At 62.2% G+C, this 21,078-nt stretch overlaps 3 protein-coding genes across 5 annotated transcripts; all 3 read left to right on the forward strand.

Annotated features, from left to right (window-relative positions):
- The first annotated feature begins 2 nt into the window (after positions 1 to 2).
- On the forward strand, positions 3 to 3,435 carry LSM1 (LSM1 homolog, mRNA degradation associated). The gene is made up of 4 exons (XM_069800927.1): positions 3 to 150; positions 475 to 543; positions 1,541 to 1,656; positions 2,921 to 3,435. The coding sequence occupies exons 1-4, from the start codon at positions 105 to 107 to the stop codon at positions 3,089 to 3,091; spliced, it is 402 nt and encodes a 133-aa protein (XP_069657028.1). The 5' UTR covers positions 3 to 104; the 3' UTR covers positions 3,092 to 3,435.
- Positions 3,436 to 4,873: 1,438 nt separating this feature from the next.
- Positions 4,874 to 14,903, forward strand: LOC138688682 (G protein-coupled receptor kinase 5-like). 3 transcript variants are annotated; one of them, XM_069800928.1, is made up of 16 exons: positions 4,874 to 5,037; positions 9,880 to 9,975; positions 10,115 to 10,227; positions 11,112 to 11,189; positions 11,404 to 11,504; positions 11,579 to 11,671; positions 11,761 to 11,824; positions 11,901 to 12,041; positions 12,127 to 12,317; positions 12,398 to 12,435; positions 12,600 to 12,689; positions 12,784 to 12,992; positions 13,085 to 13,222; positions 13,311 to 13,448; positions 13,582 to 13,666; positions 13,771 to 14,903. In XM_069800928.1, exons 1-16 carry the CDS (start codon positions 4,986 to 4,988, stop codon positions 13,998 to 14,000), a joined length of 1,857 nt encoding a protein of 618 aa, XP_069657029.1. In that variant the 5' UTR covers positions 4,874 to 4,985; the 3' UTR covers positions 14,001 to 14,903. The 3 variants fall into 3 exon arrangements, with proteins under 3 accessions (XP_069657029.1, XP_069657030.1, XP_069657031.1); XM_069800929.1 differs by having other exon boundaries at positions 4,883 to 5,037; positions 13,535 to 13,666; XM_069800930.1 differs by lacking the exons at positions 4,874 to 5,037; positions 9,880 to 9,975; positions 10,115 to 10,227 and adding an exon at positions 10,251 to 10,614.
- An 89-nt stretch (positions 14,904 to 14,992) lies between these two features.
- On the forward strand, positions 14,993 to 21,078 carry STAR (steroidogenic acute regulatory protein). The gene is made up of 9 exons (XM_069800934.1): positions 14,993 to 15,516; positions 16,109 to 16,404; positions 17,637 to 17,813; positions 18,416 to 18,529; positions 18,815 to 18,942; positions 19,023 to 19,181; positions 19,738 to 19,922; positions 20,133 to 20,226; positions 20,314 to 21,078. Exons 2-9 carry the CDS (start codon positions 16,347 to 16,349, stop codon positions 20,419 to 20,421), a joined length of 1,023 nt encoding a protein of 340 aa, XP_069657035.1. The 5' UTR covers positions 14,993 to 15,516; positions 16,109 to 16,346; the 3' UTR covers positions 20,422 to 21,078.

The following is a 21,078-nucleotide window of genomic DNA, read 5'->3' on the forward strand; positions in this document are numbered from 1 at the left end:
GGGAGAGCCAGGGTGGGCCCCGCCCGCCGGCGGGGCGGTTCCGGGGCGGCGGCGGCGGCATCGGCGCATGGCGGCGCTTCCGCTGGGGGCGGCGCGGCGGCACCATGAACTACATGCCCGGCACGGCCAGCCTCATCCAGGACATCGACAGTGAGTGCTCCGCGGCGCCGGGCCTCTCCGGCAGCGGGCCGGCTGGGGACCCCCTTCCCCGAGGGTACCGTCTCCCGTGGGAGGGGGGGTTGGACTCCCTTCTTTTCCCCACGGACCTGCTTCCCCCCACGCCGTGGGCGCCGGTCCCGCGTGGGGCTGCAGCCGAAGGCGTCCTCTCTCCCCTTGGCGCTGCTGGGACAGTTACCCGCACGTTACTGGCTTCCCCACGCTGTATTGGGAGGGGGGGGGGCACGACACGACACGGGGGGTGCTGATGCCCACGCGTGGCCGTGGCTGACCCTCCCGCTCTCCCCTCTACCGCAGAGAAGCACCTGGTCCTGCTACGGGACGGCCGGACGCTCATCGGGTACCTGCGCAGCATCGACCAGTTCGGTATGTCTGTGCTGGGGGCGGGGGGCTGCTGGGGGGTGCCGAAGGTTTAGGCCGGGCTTTGGATGCGCTCCGGTGCCAGCCGTGTGCAGGGGCTGGCGAGGAAGAGGAGGAGAGCCCCGCCGTGCCCGTTGGCATGAGCTGGGCGATGCTCCCTTGCCCACCGGGGCCATGCCGACCGGAGCAGCTCCCTTCCCGAACAGTGACTTAACGGTAAAGGGGGAGTTTGGATTCGGTGAGAGAGTTTCTTCGTTTTGTGGTCCCCGCTTCGTGCAGCGGCCGCGCTGCCTGCGGTAACGACCCCGCCACGTGCCCGTGCAGGAGCGCGCGTTTCCTTGGCTAAAAACAACACGAGCGTTACAAGAAATCAGTGTAGTAGCGCGCAGAGCGACGTGATTACAGGTCGTGTTTTCAGAGCGTGTTTGTGTTGTGGATTAAACACCCGCCTGCGTGTACCCCCCGGACTTGGTGCTTCACGGAGACTTTCCCAGAACTGGGTGCTTCCCCCCGGCTTCTGATTGTGTCCAGCATTGATGCCTTGGCATCCCTTTTTGGGCAGAAACAGCCTGACACACATGCGGGTGATATTTGTGCTCACAAGCAAGTGTCTTGGTCCTTGCCCAGAACCTCCAGCACCAACAACCCTTGTTTTCTCCGCTGTTTTCGGCACGTGGTGCTCGCGTGGGCTCAGGCCCTGGTGGTCTGAGCTCGCTGCCCTGCCTGTGCAGGCTGCCGGAGCTGGGGGGCAGAGGCTGCCTTGTGGCACGGGAGCTGCCCCGCTGCTCCCAAGGTGCTGCGTCCGTCGCTGCAGCTGCCGCGTTTCAGCCAGAGAGAGGGGTCGGTGCCTTTGGTGATCTGGCTCAGAGGACCTGCTGAGAGGTATGAAAATGCCGGTGCCATCGCTGCTCTGGGTTTTCTGCCTGGCTGGGATGAGATGTTCTTCATAGCTAGAAAACACAGCAAAATATGGATTATTTTCTCTCTCTCTCGACTGCTGCAGCAAACTTGGTGTTGCACCAGACTGTGGAGCGCATCCACGTGGGCAAGAAGTATGGGGACATCCCTCGAGGCATCTTTGTTGTGAGAGGCGAGAATGTTGTTCTGCTGGGGGAAATAGTAAGTAAGCGGCTCCTTCTGCCTGCTGCCAGCCCGGGGCAGCGGCTCTGCTGCGGTCTGGGACTGAGCTGGTGTGTTTGTGGTGATGCGACTCCAAGCAGTAGTGCCGAGGCGGACACCGGAGCTGGGTGTCCATCTGTCTGTCTGCTGTGAAATACAGTCACTGTCCCATTGCAGAGGCTGAAATTTGAGGCCCCTCCCGGGGCTGGTTCAAGCTGAACCATCCTGAAAAATGTCCCTGTGTATCCGAGGGCAGGGACAAAAGGTGTTGTCCCGCAGCTGCAGCTCCTCTGGGATGATGTGAGGGGTAAAGAGCAACACATGGGCTGGCGAGCGGAGGGAGATGTGGGGAAGCCCTGGCCTGTGTGTGGCATTGCTGGAGGGTGTCATTAGTGGCTGCCTTTGGGGCTGTCACCTCCCTGCTGGCTTGGCACCAGGGGACACCGTCTGGGATGAGCTTGGGAAGAGTTGAGTGCCGTCTCACTTGCTGTTTGCTTCAGCCCTTTGGGCTGAGCTCAGCCCGGCTGCTCCCCGGGAGCCCCCTGCCACGGACAGCTGTCCCGGGTGTCCCTGGTTGTCCCGAGGGTCCATGCCCATATCCCCGCTCATCAGGCTGCCTCCAGCACCTCTGTTCTGCATCGCCTCTGCCTTTTGATGGGACTCGTGGAAGATGTGTGGGCACAGGCTCACCGCAGCCAGGGGCCTCCAGGGCTGGCCTGGAGGAGACTGTCCTGCACGCACAAATCTGTGACCGTGACCCAGGGAGAACCGAGTGTTTACAGGACCAAATCCCTGGGTTGCCTTTGAGCTAGTAAGCCCAGAGCTTGGGAGGCAGACCCTGCCATGGCTCGGCTGCTCGCCTTGGGAACCGTCCCGCTCCAACAACTTTGGCAAGAGCAATGGAGCACATTGTCTGTGTGCAGCGATGCCTGCTCCCCCCCACCAGGAGCACGGAGCCTGGCCAGGCGCTTGTAGGAAGTGCTCGGACATCACTGAAGCCCAAGCACATGAGAGGGGTGTATGTCAGTGCCCCAGCAGAGACGCGAGTGCAGATCCACCCCAGACCTCTGCCATCCCCACTGGTTTTTGGCCCCTCCGGACCAGCCCTGCCCTGGCTGGTGAGATGCTCTCGGCAGAGGCGACGTCGGCCCAGCCCCAAGCTGCGCTGTGGGCAGAGCAGCGCCTGGAGCATCCCATGAGCAGAGCTGTGTGTCTCGGCCGTGGCGGCTCCTTTACGGTGCTAAACGGGCTGTTTCTCTTGCAGGACCTGGAAAAGGAGAGCGACACACCACTGCAGCAGGTCTCTATTGAGGAGATCCTGGAGGAGCAGCGGGTGGAGCAGCAGGCCAAGCAGGAGTCAGAGAAGCTGAAGGTGCAGGCGCTGAAGGAGCGGGGCCTCTCCGTCCCACGGGCAGATACCTTGGACGAGTACTAGATGTGCTGCCCCTCGGACCTTTCCTCCGTGGCAGAGCGAGGGGTGCTCTGTGATCTGCTCACGCATGGGCGGATTTCTTTGGAGAGGTGGTTTTTATTTTCAGATTGTGTTTTCTGTGGCGCAGATAACTAAAAAAATATCATGCCTTCGGTTTCTCCTTGCGGAGAAGGAGGTGAGAAGGCATTTGGCTGCCCTCTGAGGTGGCCAGGTGTGCTGGGGAGCGCGAGCGTTTGCGTTCAGGAGGCAAATGGCTTGGTCCTTTGGGTTTGTTTGATTTTTTCCTCCTCACGTGACTCTGGGTGAGAGTTTTCCTTGACATGTAAATAAATCCTTGATCTCAACAATGATGGTTTTGCCTGTCTTCGGGACCTGATGCTTTCTCCTCTCTTGGGACGACCACCCTCGTGCCAGCTCTTGTCCCAGCTGGGTGCTGTGCAGGGGGGAAACGGGACCCTTGGTCGTGCCATGGGGTGGGCTCGCTCTGAGGAAAAGCTAAGGATATGGTGAGATCCCTCCCTTCGGGATGGGGAGCAGGACCTGGGTACCCCCTGTACCCCAACAAGGGCTGCTGGCTGCCCCTGCCCAGCTCCCCCCAGCCAGGCTGTGGCTGCTCCCCTGCAGCTGAGCCCACTAATTAATTACCTACTGATGAAGAGCTGCTGCACCTGGGGTACTGGCTGCACCTGGGGCATGGGCAGCCCCTCTGCCTCGGCAGCATCTCCTCACCTCAGTGCTCTGGAGGAGCTGGCGCGGCTGGAGCAGGTAGGAGAGTCCTTCGTGTCAAGCTTGTCCTGATGCTGTTTGGGGCGTCTGGTGACGGCAGCGGGTGGGAGGCTTCTTGTGCCGTGGTGGTGGTAGTTAGCGGCAGTGGTTGGGTTTGGGTTGGCTTTGGGCAGCTGCCAGGCCGTGGGAGCCTCCTGTGTGCAGGAAGGGAAGAGCAAACCTCGGCGGCAAGCGGAGCGGGCTTTCCCTGCAAAACCTCTTTCGGTTCATTTCCCTGCAAAGTGAAACACTCTTCTGGGGAAGTGCCTGTGCTGGGGCAGGGGGGGTCCCCATGAGTGGGTTTTCTCTTCCAAAGTGGCTCATTTCTTTGCGGGACGAGCCCTGCTCTGCTCGCTGATGTGTGCACCGACTATGAACAGGTCTGACTGCAGCCCTCCTGCAAAGCAAAGTGCCAACACAGACAGGGCTGGCCCCCCCTTGCTGGCTGGGCAGCCCAGAAACTCGTTTCCCTGCACCCTGCGGTGTGGGCTTCTTGCTTTTGGGGAGAAAATGCATCTTCCCTGTTGTGTTTACTTGTGTAGGCTCGAGTGGGATATTGTGAGTTTGGTGGTAGAAAAGGTGTAAACAAGGAAATGCAATTTCTTGCCTTAAAAAAAAAAAAAAAGGCTTTATGGAGATGGTGGTGGCTCCTGCAGCTGGAAAATCTCTGCCGGGAGGAAACAGCTTTTTTGGTTTCGTTGTTCTGCTGCCCCGTGGTGTGGGTGGGACGGGGCTCCCCTCCCTGTCGGTCTGGGGTCTCGTTTCTGGGGGCTGCAGGGTGCTGGGTGGGAGGAGGAGGAGGAGGAAGGCTGCTCTGCTGCAGCCTGCTGCTGGGGGTCCAGGGCTCAGTGCCGCCACCCCCACGGCGGGGAGGGGGGAGCCCCAAAGTGGGGTGGGCGCTCCCGTGCGGCGGGGCGCGGCGCTGCCCCTTACATAAGCCCGTGACGCCAGGGGGCGGCCCGTGACGTCACGGCGGTGACGCACCCCCGGAGGCGGCCGGTTGCGGCGGGAGGCGGCCGGACCGCCCCGCGCCGCCGGGCCGGGGCAGCGCCGGGCCGTGGCAGCGCCGCGCCGGGCATGGTGTGCGGGCGGCGGGGCTGCTCCGCCGGCCCCCCCCGCTCCGCTCCGCGCCATGGAGCTGGAGAACATCGTGGCCAACACCGTCCTGCTGAAGGCCCGCGAAGGTACCGCGTCCCCCCGGTCCCATCCCGGTCCCCGGTCCCATCCCGCATCCCGGTCCCCGTTCCCACGCTGCATCCCGGTTCCCCTCCCCACGCACCCTCTCTGCACCGCCACCCCCCACCTCCCAACGGGCACCCTCGGCTAGGGTCACCCCACGCACCCCCCCACGGGCACCCCGGGACCCCTCCGTCAGGGGTGGTGGGTGCCTGGGTGGGTTTATCGCGGTTGGCATCAGCGAGCCCCCCGGGAGGGGATGGCTGCCCCGCCGCCGTGCCCGGTGCTGCGGGACGCGTCCGTCCGTCCGTCCCACCCGCCCTGCAGACCCAGGGATGCGGGGCAGAGAATTTAAAAAGCGATTGAGGTGCCGTTTCCCCAAGCGTCGCATGTGCCGAGAACACCCCGGGTCGGCCGAGAGCCGCTCTCGTGCGTCCGTCCGTCTGTCCGTGCCAGCGGGACGTGTCTGGCGTGGACGGGGCTCGCGCGAGCAAAACTTTTGCTGGTGCCAGGACGGCTCGGTGCAGGCCTGAGCGAAACGGGCGCTGCCAGGAAAAACACGGCCTTGCCGGTGCGCCGGCGGAGTCGGGGTGGTGCCGGCGCCGCCGCCCCAGTTTGAGCTCTGCCAGGAGCCGGGGTGAGGCCTGGGGGGGCGAAAGGCTACGGGCGACCGCTCCCCTGCAAAAGCGGGGCTTGGCACGGGCTCCCGGGGGAACGCGGGCGCCTTTGTTTGCTTTTGGTTTCCTTTGGAAAGCCGGCGCCCTCGTCGCTAAACCTTTGTGACCGAAAAGCAAACGGCCCTCAGAGACACCAGTGCAGGCGAGGCGGGGGACGGGGCGGCTTGGAGGTGATCCTATTTTTTTTTTTTTTTTAAATCCTCGTCTTCCAAAGGTTTCCTTACCCCTATCACAGCTGCTTCCAGCAGCACTGGAGGCGCCATGGGGATGGCTCATGTGCAGGGGCCGGAGAGGTGCCGGTGCCCTCGCCAAGGCGGGAGAGATTTGGCGACGGGAGCTCAGAGCAGCTGGCCAGACGTTCGCACCGATGCTCCTGGCTCGGGGCCGGACCCCGCTCCTGTCCCACGGGATGCACGACGGCCGCCAGCGTGAGCTGGAGCCTTGTCCGAGCCGGAGCTTGGAAAAGGGGGTTTTGGCCTCGGGAGCGAGGGAGCTCTGCTGCCATGGGCACCAAACGGGTTAATGTCGGTGTGCGATGGCTGCCGGAAGCCGGGAAGCGGAGCGGGACGAGGGCTGGGTTCTGGCCGGGCAGCTGCTTCCCTCCCGGGCAGTGCGGGGAGGACCGGAGCCACCTCAGCGGAAAGCTGAGACCCCAGCGGCCATATGGCTGAGAAGTCCCCACACTTGGGGGTCGTGGGCTGGCCTGGTGCTGGAAGGTGTGGGGGGCTCGGCGAGGTCCAGCCCTGGCACCCCGGAGCAGCCGTCGCTGCCGCCTGTAATTGCATTTGGCCAAATTCTTCCATCCTCGGGGTGTGCTGGGGGGGCTTGGCCTGGGCAGGTGGCCCTGCACCCTTGGTGCTTTTTTGGGGTGCCGGCAGCAGCGGTCTCGTACCGCAGGCAGCGTCAGACCCAGCGTTCAGACGCGGCGTGTGTGGGTGCCAGCACCCACTGGTGTGGGTGGGCTGGGCTGTGTGTTCAGGGTCTCTGTGGCTTGAGGGGCTCCCCAAGCTGCTGCCACCCTCTGCACCCCTCAGAAGGGCCTTGCTGTGCTGCAGGACCCCTCGCTTTGGCCTTGTGACCCTTCCTGCTGCGAACCTGGGGGCTTTGCCCCACAAAAGGTGGTCTGGGGGGGGGGCTTTTCCCCCTGCCCGGCCCCGCGAGGGCTGCAGGGGTCTCTGGCCGGCCGGACTCCCTGGGCTTCGTGTTCCGCTCTCTGCTGGGGCCGCTGGAACTTTTGAGGGAGAACTGACGTCCCCGAGGGCTCCTAAAGCTCAGGGAGCCGAAAGGGCTTGTCCGCCTGCGGAAGTGCCCGGGATAAAAACCCAGGAGCATGCGGGCGCAGAGGAGATAACAGGCGGTGAGTAAGGCTTTATGGCTCACTGGGGCGGGGGCAACCGGGTCCACACCTTGCCAGGCATCGATGCTGTCTTACCGTGCGCCAGCTGGTGATGGGGGACCTGGGGGGGACACGCTCCTGCCTGCCATGGGGCTTTCGCTGCCAGCAGCTGTGTTGGTGTAATGCACCTCCCCACGTGTGCCATGCCATTTGGTACATTGGCTCCTTTCCGCTGAGGAGCGGTCTTATTTTGCTTTCAGCAGCTTTTCTGGTTGCCGCGGTCAGTTCGGTAGCGTCCTCGCAGGATTTCCCGGCATGGTTCGCTGCGGGGGGAGCAGGGCTGAAGTGAGCTCTGATTTTCTCATTTTCCTGCCGTGTCCCGCTGCCTGGCAGGTGACTGGCTCTCGTTTGTACAGGTCGGGAGCAGGATGCCCCAGCACGGCTGCTCCCCACATGTCCTCTTTCCCGGCTGCCCTGACCCTGCAGAAGATGCTGTAGGAGAGGGGCTGGACATCTCCGGGATGTCCCCACGGGTACTCTGCTGTCCACCACCAAGGGGTTCGTGCTGGCCAGGGGGTGGCTGTGCCGGGGCCCCCCTGCCCTGCCTGCAGCCCCGTGCCAGGCCGGGAAGGGCTGCCAGCCCTTCGTGCAGCTCCGTCCCCTGCCAGGATCCTGGGCAGGGTCGCTTCTGCGGGGGGGCTGCGGGTGGCAGTGGGGGATGTGGGCTGGGGTGGTCCTGCCCCACGGCACGCTGGGCTTGGGGCTCATTGCCTGCACCTCCCCACGGGTGCCCTGCCTGCAGTAGAGATGGCAACCGTGTCTCCTTTTTCGGCCAGTGTGGAAAGCCACCTGGGCTGCCATGGCATGGGGGGGGACCCACTTCACAGGTCCGGGGCTGTGGGGTGCAGCCTGATGCTCTGGGATGAGAAGGGGGACCTGAAACCCCCGGGAGCAGCCGTGTGCGGCAGGAGCAGACTGAGCGCTTGCTGGGGCTGCTGCCTGCCCGGGGGGTTTGTGCTAGCTCAGCAGAAAGATTGTATAGATTTTTTTCTCCCTCTTTACTTTGAGGTCTTTGGGTCTCACACAGGCTCTAGCTCCATGTCCTGTTGGGACCCGTGTCTCGGCTTCCCTCGCTGCGGTGACTGGCTGGGGAGGGAACGGGATGGTTTTTGCTTTGCCTGAGCACACTACGGGTGGAGAAGCAGGTCCCACTCTGAGCCCCACTCCCCCTTTGCCCTCGGTGGGAGCTGGGGTGGCTCTGCCGCGGGTTGGTTTTGGTGCAATTTCACCCAGGGATGCACTGGGGATATGATGCTCTTCCCTGCTCACCCTGGCTGTGCTGTGCCTGGCATAGGGGGAACCAGACCAGGGAAGGAGGATGCTGCAGCAGGAGCCTGTGTGGACGCAAAACACTTCTGACCTGAACCTCCCCATGTGCTCCACTCCCCTCCTTCCCACCCGGCCCCCAGCTTTTCCCCAGTGGCACCGTCCCAGCCCGCAGCGAGCTCTGGCAGAGCCTGGCCGAGAGCACGTCCCCGGGGCTCTGCCGGGGAAGATGCACTGGGATGCGGGTGATGAACCTTAATTCATTTTTATTGTCTCAGCAAACAAATTGAAATTTGGAAGGAGCGCCGTAAAACGTTGGGCGGTGCGGGGTGCCCAGAGCTGATACCTGCAGAGTCTGTGGAAGAGGCAGGGAGGGAACCGCATGGGCAGTGTGCTGCTGAGCCCCGCCACGAAACTGCGGCCTCTGAGCATCCCCGCGAGGTCGGTCAGATGGCTCCTGGGGCAGGCAGAGGGTCCTTGCCTGGGCATCACCCCTTTGCCAGCCACCCAGGGGGCTCCGGCCTGGGCACTGCGGGGCGAGGGGAGCGGCTGCTCCTCTTCCTCGGGCGCCGAGTGCTCAGGACCCCGTGCCGCCAGTGTCGGGGTGAGCAGGGTGCCCGGGGACCCGCGCCCTCTCGCCGCCGAGGCTGCTCCGCTGACTGGCGCGGGGCAATTCCTGCCGGAGGAAGCGAGCCGACGACGGCAGGAAGCTCTGCCCGGCTGAAACGCCGGCCCCGCCGGAGCCCAGCACCGTGGCGTCCAGCACCGTGGCGTCCAGCGGGCTCGCCTCGGCGTCACCGGGGCCGGCGGCGGGCGGTGCTGGCCGGCCACCAGCTTGGAGCCGCTGATGTCAGGTCCCTGCAGGGATGACTTCACGCACCAAGCATCCGTCCGTGAGCCCGGCAAGAGCGGCTGCTGCTAGGGATGGGGGGGATCATCCTTCTGCCCCTTCCTCGTCCCCGCGGGGTCCCCGTCCCAAAGAAGGCAGAGGCCGGGCTGCTGCAGCCCCGCGTGCAGGATGAGTTGCTCGTCAGGGAGATAAGGAAACCAGATGTTTACGGGAGGGTGCGACACGGGGCCGCAGCATTGTTCGGGGAGGAAGCCTGCGCCCGCCAGGCTCGGCCTCCCCTGGCGCCGGGCGATGCCGAGGGGGATCCCGTTCCTGCCCCCTGGAGCGGGGCTGGGGGCTGTGACCGGGTGGGGATCCCCTTGGCTGTTTGGGGTGAGGGTCCCTTCAGGGGTCAGAGCCCTCTCCAGGGCTGCGGGTCTGTTTCCCACGTGGCTTTAGAGTTGCCCAAAGCCCCGGTGCTGGCGGTGTGCGAGTACGTGCGTGAGCGATGGGTTTTGGGGACCAGCAGTGGTGGGATGGGGGGAAACCCCAAACCAGGCAGCTCTGCAGGGCTGGGCAGGGGCTCTGTCACCCCGTTCACCCCTGTCGCCGGCCGGGCTGGGGCAGCGATGCCCATCTTACCGCCGTGACCTCTTTTCCCTGTCCCCCCGCCCGGCTGCAGGAGGTGGTGGCAAGCGGAAAGGCAGGAGCAAGAAGTGGAGGGAGATCCTCCGGTTCCCGCACATCAGCCAGTGCGACGAGCTGCGAAAGGGCCTGGGTGAGCCGGGGAGGGCAACGACAACCGGCTGACGGGTCCCGACGGGGCACCGGCTCGTGGCCATGCCGGTGGCACGGCGGGCGCGCGGCCGCGGCATGTGCTCGGCACGGTGCGTGGCACATCCCGCCTTCCCTTGCAGAGCAGGATTACGGCAGCCTGTGCCAGAAGCAGCCCATCGGCCGCCTGCTCTTCCGGCAGTTTTGCGAGACGCGGCCGGAGCTCCTGCGCTGTATCCGCTTCCTGGACGCTGTGGTGAGGGACCCCCGCGGGATGCCACCGTACCGGCTCTGCTCGGGGATGGGTGACACGCAGAGGCGTTTTCCCTGGGATGGGGCTGGTCGGGGTTGTGCCGAGTCCCATGGCAGGTTTGCAGCGTGAGCCCCAGGGTAGTGGCTGGGGAGAGAGGTACCCGGCGGGGGGGCTGCAGGGAAGGCAGAGACCACCCCATCCCAGTGTGCTGTGGGTTTCTCTCTGGGTCGTGCTGGAGGAAGGGAGCTCTCTGTCCCAGCAGCTCAGAAAGCTGCCGGAGAACCCATCCACGCCTGCTGCGAGGTTTCCCCCGGTGCCGGGAGATTTCAGATGCTGGCGAATGGGAAACAAGAGCCTCATAAAATGATCCGTGTTTCCCATTACTGCACGGTTTGTGTCAGCAGCGGGTGCGTACCCTGCACGGCGGGGTTGGTTTTCCAGGGGGGCCGGGGGCCTCGGGGGGAGCAGCCGGAGCCTCCCTGGTGTGCAGAGACCTGACAGCTATGGGCTGCTAATGGGAAACACGTGCCTGTAAAACGGCCCCTGCTTGTGCCGGCTCTTAGAGCTCTTGCAGGACATTTTCTTCCCCCTTTTGAATAAGTAGAGCTGCCTGGGCTGCAGTGGGCCTGGGTCTGGCAGCCTGCTCCCCTGCCCCGCTCCTCTACCTGCTGTGGGGAGCAGTGGGGGGGACCCCCTAAGGCTGCCAGCACCGCCATGAGCCCCCAGTACAGGCAGCTGCCTGTGGCATGGGTGCAGACAGCTCCCTCACCCCGCAGCCGGGGCAGGCATACCTCGTTTGGGGAGGCTGGGGGCTCGGTGGGGGGCACAGGGCAGAGCCATGCCCGGTGCCACTGTCTGCAGCATCCTCCTTTCCCCGGGCATCCCAGGCGGACTACGAGCTCTCCCCAGATGAGAAGCGGAAGGAGATGGGGGAAGAGATCATCGGCCGGTTCCTCAAGCAGGAGGTGAGTCCCTGGGGGGCTTTTCCACCCCAGACAACCAGGGATGAGGATGGGATGGGAGCAGTGGCAGCGGCGGGGCGTCCCTTGCTGGCAACAGAGCCACGTCCCCACTCTCCGGGCATCCCAGTGGCACCCATCGCCCAGCCGGGATCGCGGCTGGGATGCAGGAGCGCTGCACCCTGGGGTGTGGGTGTGCATCCATTGCTCCCCTTGGCAGTCCCCAGATTTCCTGCCCGAGGTCGGCCAGCCCCACGCCAGCCGGTGCCTGCAGGACCTGCAGAAGAGCCCCTGCAAGGACCTCTTCAGCAGCTGCCTGCGGTGAGTGTCCTGCCCAGGGATGGGTGTCTGGGGGGGCTGCGGGCAATTGCACACCATCCCCTCTCCCCCCACAGCCCCCTGCATGAGTACCTGAGCGGGGACCCCTTCGCCGACTACCGGGACAGCATGTATTTTGACCGGTTCCTGCAGTGGAAGTACCTGGAGAGGTGAGCAGGGAGGTCTGGGGGGTCCGAGGAGTCTTAGGGGGTGTCCGGGGGGGCAGCAGGGCTGATGTGCCCTGGGCTGTGCGTTTCAGGCAGTCGGTCACCAAGGACACGTTTCGGCAGTACCGGATCCTGGGCAAGGGTGGTTTCGGAGAGGTATGGCCATGGCGGGAGGCGTGGGGGGTGATGGCGGGCTGGTGGGGGCTCACCCCACCGCTGTCCCCCCCCCCAGGTGTGCGCCTGCCAAGTGCGGGCCACGGGCAAGATGTACGCCTGCAAGAAGCTGGAGAAGAAGCGGATCAAGAAGCGGAAAGGGGAGGCGATGGCCCTGAACGAGAAACAGATCCTGGAGAAAGTCAACAGCCGGTTCGTGGTGCGTGTCATTCTCTCCTGGGGGGCCAAGGAGCTGGGGGGGCGGGGGGCCGGGGCCGGTGCTGACGGCCGGGGTGGGCGCACAGGTGAGCCTGGCATATGCCTACGAGACGAAGGACGCGCTCTGCCTGGTGCTGACCATCATGAACGGCGGCGACCTCAAGTTCCACATCTACAACATGGGCAACCCCGGCTTCGAGGACGAGCGCGTGGTCTTCTACGCGGCGGAGATCTGCTGCGGGCTCCAGCACCTGCACCAGGAGGGCATCGTCTACCGGTGAGCGGGACGTAGGCATGGGGCCGGTGGGGAGGCTGGACAGGACCGCTCTGTGCTGAGCCATCCGTCTGTCCCTGCAGGGATCTGAAGCCGGAGAATATCCTGCTGGATGATGATGGTGAGGAGGGAGCTGCTGGGTCTGGCTCTGCCCATGCTCTTGGCTTTGGGGATGGGTATCTGTGTGCCTCCTGGGGGGTCTCTGGTTGTGTTTTGGGGAGGACGTGCAGGGATATGGGGTGGCCCTTCCCTGGGGTGCTGCCCTCAACCCCCTTCCTGCCCCAGGTCACATCAGGATCTCCGACCTGGGGCTGGCTATCAAGATCCCTGAGGGCGAGACCATCCGTGGCCGCGTGGGCACTGTCGGCTACATGGGTGAGCGTGGGGGCTGCGCTGGCTGGGCTGACCCGGGGGTCCCCCTGCTGCCAGTGTGCCTGGCCACCGATGGGTTTGGGACCGTGTCTCGCAGCCCCGGAGGTGATCAACAACGAGCGCTACGCCTTCAGCCCCGACTGGTGGGGTCTGGGCTGCCTGGTGTACGAGATGATCGAGGGGCAGTCGCCCTTCCGTGCCCGCAAGGAGCGGGTGAAGCGGGAGGAGGTGGAGAAGCGGGTGCAGGAGGACCAGGAGCTGTACTCGGACAAATTCAGCGAGGACGCTCAGGCCATCTGCAAGCTGGTGAGCTGGGGACCTGGGGACCTGCTGGTCCCAACGGCGGGGGCTGGGGTGGGCTCCATCCTCCCGCCGTGACCACCCGTCCCCCTCCCCAGCTCCTGGCCAAGGACCCCAAGCAGCGGTTGGGCTGCGGGGCCGACGGGGCGGCCGAGGTGAAGCGGCATCCCTTCTTCAGGACCATCAACTTCAAGCGCCTGGAGGCCGGCATCATGACGCCCTCCTTCGTGCCAGACGTAAGGGGCAGGGCAGGGGTGGGCACCCACTGCAGGGGTGGGGGGCAAGCCCCGCTCTCCCCCGCTGACAGCTCTCCGGCTCCCACAGCCCCGGGCGGTTTATTGCAAGGATGTGCTGGACATCGAGCAGTTCTCGACGGTGAAGGGCGTCAACCTGGACCAGACCGACAATGATTTCTACGCCAAGTTTGCCACCGGCAGCGTCTCCATCCCCTGGCAGAACGAGGTACCGGGGGTACGGGGCGCGGTGGGGGGTTCCACCCTGCTGCGGGGCTGCCTGTGCCTGCCCCCACGGTGACCCGACCCCCCCAGATGATCGAGACCGAGTGCTTCAAGGACCTCAATGTGTTCGGACCCAGCGGGACCCGCTCCCCCGACCTGGACTGGAGGCAGCTGCCCGAGCCCCCCAAGCGCAGCCTTCTGCAGAGGCTTTTCCGACGCCACGTAAGAGATGGGGCGGGGGGGTATTTTTGGACGGGGGTTGCCCTGGGGTCTCCCCGAAACCCCCCTGGCTCACTGCTTGCCATCTGTCTGTCTGTCCCTCGCAGCCAGCCGACTACACCATCGGCACCACCATCCACCCCTCCTACCCGGCCGCTGTGAACTCGCACCCTCCTGCGGCCAACTCCGCCTGCCGAGCCACGGCACCGGCACCATCCTGACCCCTCTTACCATCCCGGGGGAGCCACCAAGGCCAGGCAGCCCCCAGCCCCCCCCAGGCCCTCTCAGGGTTATCTCGGACCAGTGCTGGGGCTGGGATCTCTGGGGATGCTCGTAGAGGCGAGGCGGGATGCTGGCACAGAGGGATGCGGGCTGCGGGCACGGGCAGGGGGTGATGGAGGGGTAATGGGGCAGGAGCAGAATCTGCCCGACCCCAACCCTGGCAGCTTCCCGGCCCCCTTTTCCCCAGCCCTGCAGCGCATCCAGCCTGTTCTTGGGGGCTCCTGCTGCAGGACCAGCCCCCACCAGTCACTGCCAGGGGAAGGGGCCAGAGCAGGGACCTATTCTTGCTGTGTTTGAGCCCGTTATCTTATCGCTGGCTCAGTGCCTGACTTCTGCGGGCACGGGGGGGGGCTGCGAGTTTATCTATGCTCTCCAAATAGAAACAAAGGCAGCCTTGGAGTGGGGGGGACACCCCTGGCTCCCCCTGGCCATGCTGCAGCAGGAGGGATGGGGTCACCCCGACAGAGCCCCCCCCTCTTTGGGGGAAACACAGCCTTCCCCCTCCTGCTCCGGCCATCACAATGTGTGAAGCGGGCTCAGAGAAGGGAGTTTTCTCGAACGTGGCTGAACTGGGGGTGGGCAGGGGGTGGGGGGCTCCTTCCATCCTCACGGGACAGCTCAGGGCAGCCTCGGGGTGCCCCAGCCTTGCCTAGGACTGGCAGGGTGCACAAGGGCACAGCACCCGTGGGGCTGGGTGTGCGAGGGGCAGGCAGTGCACGTGGGGTAGAGTGTGCAAGGGACAGCATGTGTGGACGTGCGAGGTGGGCTGGGGGGGCTGTGCTGCGGGTGAGTGGGTGCTGCAGGTGCCTGGGCTCCCCGGCCTTTGGGTCCCGGTGAATCTCTGCCTCCGGCGCCTTTGGTTTACATTCGATCCGGTTTTGTACATTTGTAAACAGTTGTAAATATTTGTACGTTGAGCGCCTGGATGTACATTTTTAAGCAAAAAGCTGCAAACGGAGCCGTGTGATGACTTTGCATGGGGGGTGTTTTAGGGGGTCAGGGACCCAGCGGGGGCTTTCTCAGCCGTTTTACCTCCCTCAGCGTTTTCTCCCTCCTTCTGCCTCCACGGGATGTGGGTGGGAGGGTGCTGGGTGCCCATCCCGGACCAGGGCTGTGCCGCCTTCCCGGGCATCCCCTTGCTGGCACGCAGGATGCGGCCATGCACTCCCCTTGCCCCCAGCTCAGCACGGCCCAGCTTGGCATCACCAGCCAAGGGTCCAGATGGGTCTAGGCAGGTCCGAGCTGTTGCCGGCACCTCATCCTGCCCCGGGCAGGAGAGCAATGCTGAAGCAAGAGTGGGCTTGCCAGCCGGACCAGCTGTGCTCCCTCCTATCCCGATGGAGATGCACCTTCCCGGTGCCCAAGGTAGGTGCTGGGACCTGAATCCCATCCCCGATGCCTGCGGCACCACACAGCGCTGCTGCTCCCCGTCGCCGGTGCCGTCCCCGGTGCCGCGGGAGGGCTGCCGTCCCTTCCCCTTGCAGGCTGGGCAGATGCAGCGGGCAGCACGGCGACAGCGTGAGACCCCTGAGGGACGTCTGGAAGAGATGCTGAGGTCACATCAGGAGTCGGTGAGTGTCCCGGGGGTGTCCCAATTAACCAGACCCTCCTGAGGGTTTGGGTGCCTTTTCGGCACGGCTTCCCGGGGCCGTGGGTCTCTCTGTGCTGGTCTGGGATTTGCCTTGTGTGCCATGGCACAGTGTGACTGTCCCCGTGTCCCCTCCCGAGGGGCACAGAGGGGCTTGTGCCCCTCCAGCCCCCACAGCCCGGAGCCGGAGGGGCGGCTCTGCCCGGGCTGTTTTGGTTCTTCTCACAAACAACGGCGTGTCCTTGTGCCGAGGCCTTGTGCCTGGGAGCGGCGGCTCCAGCTGGGATAACAAATCCCAGCTGGTTCACAGCCGGGGGGTCTCCCTGCCGTCCCGGTCCCCGGTGCTGCGTCCCCTGGCCAGGGTGCTCCAGCCTCCTTGCTGGCAAGGTGGGGGGGCTGCAGGGGACCGGGGGTGACACCTTGCCGGAGGGTCTCACCCACTCTCCCCGGGCACTGCAGAGCCATCGGTGCTCAGCGTGCGTTTGGCACGAGCTCCGGTCTATACGGGGTTGGGAGCTCCCGGCAGCGGCTCAGGGATTTCAAGCCCTCCTGGTTTTTCCTCCCCGTGTGTGCAGGCATGTGGGGACCCAGCGGACAAAGCCCAGCCGGGGGGAGAGCTGCGGGCAGGGATCCGGGAATCGCGTGGGGCTGCAGCGCTGGTTGGCGAGCAGGAGCACAGCTTCAGTAGGGATTTCCCAGTAAAAACATTCAGGAAGGGGATGGTGCGGCTTTTGGCTTCCTCCTGGTCCCACCAGCACCTCCATCTAATTGCGCATCGCTGACGTGAATACGAGGTGTCTCTTCTCGCCCGTGATGGAGAAGAGCAGCGCCGATGATGGAAAGGAGCAGCGGGACCGTTCCCGGGTGGCAGGTAGGACCCAAATCATCTCTTGGGGGCTCAGCAGGCGGACTGGGGGAGGCAAGGGGCTCCCTGGGACCGGGCTGCCCGGTGCAGAGAGCGGCTGACCTCCCCCTCGGCCAAATTGTTGCAACAGCGGGGAGGAAGGTCAGGTTCCCCGCAGGAGGGTGCAGGGGCTGACGTCAAAGGAAGCAGCTGGTGATTCATGGGTTCTTGGGAGCGCTGGTCTCTGGGGCCGTAACTCATCCCAGAAATGTCATTTCATCCTTGAGTGTTATCGCTGCTCTGCTGTTGCCCACTGCTCCCAGCCCCACGGCAGATAAACCGGCCTCTTGGGTGAGCTGTGGGGGGCTGTCCCTCACTCCCAGCCCTGGGCTTGGCGGCTTAGTATACCTAATATTCAGCTTTATATGGGCTGAAAGAGCAGCTGCGTTAGCGCGGTGCTCTGCAGGGCAAAGAGGAGGGCTGCACACCCTCCAAAATGCTCTTGTCCCCGTGATGTGCGTGAAGTATCCCTGGTGTTCCTGCCGTGTACAGCCATCCCGGGTGCCCACCGATCCCATGTGTATTTGCGGGTGCCAGTGGTGCCGGGAGGTCCTGTTCTACGGGGTTTTGTCTTGTGCAATGGAGCTTTAACTTGCCGCCGCAGCGAGGGCTCTGCCGTGGGGTCTGGTCCCTAGGTGGGGGACAGGCTGCCCCGATTCTTGTGTCCAGCATTAGCTGAGGCTGTGCTGAGCCTGATTCTAGTTATTCCAGGATGGTTGTGCTGTGAGATGGTGTTGGCCATCATTATCCATTGTTATCTTAGTTATCTGCCATTACCCGTTGTTACCTGTCAGAGTTGGTTGTTATCCGTTGTTATCCATGGCTGATGATCCATGCGGGGGGCAGTCATGCCGTGGACCCCAGGTCCACGTGCAGCGGGGTTTGTCCCTGGCGCAGGAATCGCCTGCAAAGCACCGCACGAGCTGGGCAGGGGGGGCTGTGCCTCGGTCTCTTGCCCCTGTCTCGCTGCAGGAGCTGCCCGTGCCCCCCCTTCCACAGCTGGACCGCGGACGGGGGCTGGCCGGGCTCCATCGTGCCAGCGCGGCGTACGAGCATGCGTCCGCCCATGTGCGTGCATCTGCTCGCCGGACACACCGGCGGTGACCCGTGGGCCCCCGGCAGATGCGTAAGGAGCCGGGTCCGGCCTTGGCCCCCCGGGCCCTGCCGTAAGTGATGGCTCTTATCTCCCTGCTGACAAGCCAGCATCCTTCAGCGGGCGTACTTAAGGCCGAGCGCCTGGAGGGCCAGAGCAGAGGAGAACTTGCCGCAGAGACGCCCGCCCGCAGCCCGCAGCTCCGTTTGGACCAGGAAGATGCTGCCCGCTACATTCAAGCTCTGCGCTGCCATCTCCTACCGGCACCTGCGCAACATGACCGGTGAGGGATCGGGGGACTGGGACGTGGGGCTGGGGGAACCCCTCTCGGTGGGCTGCCTGCGGTGGGCAGCGCCGGCAGGGTTCGCAAGGCGGGAGGAGGCTGGAAGCTCCAGGGATGCTCTCCCCATCCCGTGCCACGTTGCTTTCTGGGTTTCGTGCTTTACTGTCTCCACAACCCTTTTTGCTACCAGACTTATTGCTGGGGTCCGAGGGGGATGGCTGCGTGCCTCTGGTGAATGTGGAGGGTAGCTATAGGTAACGGTCCCGCTGGCTGCGAGGATTTTGTATTCTTGTGCTCCATTTCCTACAGCCTTTCCTGGGCACCTGCATGATTGCTCCTCGGTATTTTTACGGCTGTCATCTTGCTCCCTGCATGCTGCGTGACTCGGACCTGGAGCAAAGCCTGGGTTTGTTTAGGAGAGCTTCTGTCCCAGAGCAGTGCAATGGCAGTCAACTGCTCTCTGTGCCTGTAGGAACTTCAGTGAAGGTGGCAAACAGAGGCTTTTTCAATGTCCTGTGTTTAAATTGGAGAAAAAAAAAAAATAGCAAGCCCCGTGCAGTATGGTTCCTGGTGCTGGCGAGTGATGCGTTCTCTGCTCTCAGGTCTGAGAAGACAAGCCGCTGTCACCATCAGCCAGGAGCTGAGCAAGTTCGCCTGCCACAGCACGGGACCCAGCACATGGATTAACCAGGTTCGCAGAAGAAGCTCCTTGCTCAGTAAGTGACCAGCAGATGGGGTCTGCCCCTTTCTGCCGGGTGGTGGGTGCCATCATGGGTCAGGGCTCGGGAGAGTGGTTGGAGGAAAACCTGCTCGTGGGTAGCCTGTGCTTTTGCTAAACGAATGGTGAAGGCAGGCAAGCAGTGGGAATTGAGTTTACTTCCCTAGCCCCTGGGCATGGAGAAGCGTATTTGATGCAGATAAAGCTTATCTGGTGTTATGATGTGTTAGTCAACTATGCAGTGTTCGTACACTCACTCCTGCTTTCGTCTGATCTCATGCAGGCTCAAGGCTGGAGGAGAAGCCCTTCAGCGAGATGGAAATGTCTTACGTCAAGCAAGGAGAGGAAGCCCTCCAGAAATCACTCAGCATCCTCGGGGACCAGGACGGCTGGAAGACAGAGACAGTGGTGGTAGGTGCTCTGCTTTGCGGCAGACTGACGCGGTCCTCCTGTGAATATTCGTGATATTAATTCTGCCTTTTCTTCTCTAGGATAACGGCGACAAAGTGCTGAGCAAGGTGCTCCCGGACGTGGGCAAGGTGTTCCGACTCGAGGTGGTGGTGGACCAGCCCCTGGACGCGGTGTACAGTGAGCTGGTGGACAACATGGAGCAGATGGGAGACTGGAATCCCAACGTCAAAGAAGTCAAGGTAGGAAGCGCACGTCAGACCTGTCCCAGCCAGGGGTTCGCACACATGTGCTGCTCCAAGTGGCAGAATCGCTTTGCCTGTCACAGCAGGAGCACAGGAATTTCTCCACCTGTTCTTTGGGAACGGAGTAGTAGTGCTTGTTCTGCAGTAACCACGTTGCTGCTGCAGCAGAAGTTAGCCTGTAGCAGCTTGTCTGCTACTTTTTCTGTAGGAAACGCACTTGCACTTTACTGCAAGGTAGCAGGCCAGTTCTGTTGTTAAATTTGCACTGTTACTAGAGGAGAAATACCACAGTACCCCAACGTGCAGGGAAGAGTGTTTTGCTATTCCACAGCTTGTCTAGAATAAGAGAAGTGTTAAGAGAAATACCTCCCCTTTTCAGGTATTGAAAACTCATGTTCTGCATTCTAGGATGAAGCAGATATTTGATTTTTCTCACTATAAACACTGAGGTTTTTTTAAGAGCATGTGTTTGAACACATGGTAATCAAAGCTAGCTTTTAGCTATGTTTGCAGTAAATACTTCAAATTAATGTTTTCATTCTAAACTGTCCAGATTCTCCAGAAGATTGGAAAGGACACAGTGATCACCCACGAGAAGGCGGCCGCTACCCCTGGTAACATTGTTGGACCACGGGACTTTGTGAGCGTCCGCTGCTCTAAGAGACGTGGCTCCACCTGTGTCCTGGCCGGCATGTCCACAAAATACGGAGCTATGCCAGAACAGGAAGGATTTATAAGGTAATCACTTTTTGCATTCACTTACAGTGTGTGTAATGAAAGTCAGATTCACACACTAGCTTTTAGTATGGGCTCAGAGTTGTGAGGTTTGTCTCAGTAGCAGGAACCACTAAGGAAACCCTAATTCACAAAGTGCTTCAGCACGGCTGTAATTTTTGAGGCTAAGTCACATCGTTGCTTTCTAAGGTGTGCATTCCTGTCCTCTTACAGAGCTGAGAACGGTCCCACGTGTATGATCCTGCGCCCACTGCCCGGCAGTCCTTCACAAACCAAGCTAACGTGGCTTCTCAGCATTGACCTGAAGGTAAGTTTTGCAGCAAACATTTCAAAGCAGAAGCAGGAGTTTATTCGAGGCAAGTTCCACTCACGGGCTGTATCTGCTCCTCTCCAGGGCTGGCTACCGAAGACGATCATCAACCAGGTCCTGTCCCAGACGCAGGTCGACTTTGCCAACCACCTTCGGGAACACCTGGCCCGGATGGTGGCCCTCAACTGCTGACCACACTGACTAGTGCTGTAATGCTTTGATCAGGGGTGAAGTAGGGAATCATGTAATGGGGTAAGTCAAGTCAGACAATTTAATTACAGCCTGTGCTAATTAGCCAAGACCTTTAATAGTAAATACCACTACTTAATACATGGTTTCAATAAATAAAGCTGTGTTTATTGTAACTAATTAGTCAGGCCTCTGTGACCTCCCTGATGGGGCCAGCACATGCTCGTTGTGCAAATGCAGGACCAAAAAGTTGAGGCAAGTCCTGCATTTGCTCCCCATAGCATGTGCCTGCCACCTCCCTAACTAATTACTTTCAATAAATAAATAAAGCAAGCTTCAATTAGTAGTGTCTACTATTAAAGGCCTTGGCTAATTAGTTATTAGGAATAGCAGGAGCACCAGCACAGGACTGACTGACTTCACTCCTTCCCCCAAAACACAAACACAGCACACACTTACCTGGGGGTAGAAGCAGCTCTAATTTATTTTTCCTGTACAGACACACACAAGGTGTCAAATTATTTATTCATTCAAAGCTCTGTGTAACTAACTTGTCAATGCAGCGAGCAGAAGGAGATCTTCAGCTTGAGTGATCTCTAATATGTAGCTACTTTGAGTTTAAATCTCATTTGTCACAAGACAAAAAAAAACCAAACAAAA

Source organism: Haliaeetus albicilla, chromosome 13 (genome assembly GCF_947461875.1).
Source record: "Haliaeetus albicilla chromosome 13, bHalAlb1.1, whole genome shotgun sequence".
NCBI classification, from domain to species: Eukaryota; Metazoa; Chordata; class Aves; order Accipitriformes; family Accipitridae; genus Haliaeetus; species Haliaeetus albicilla.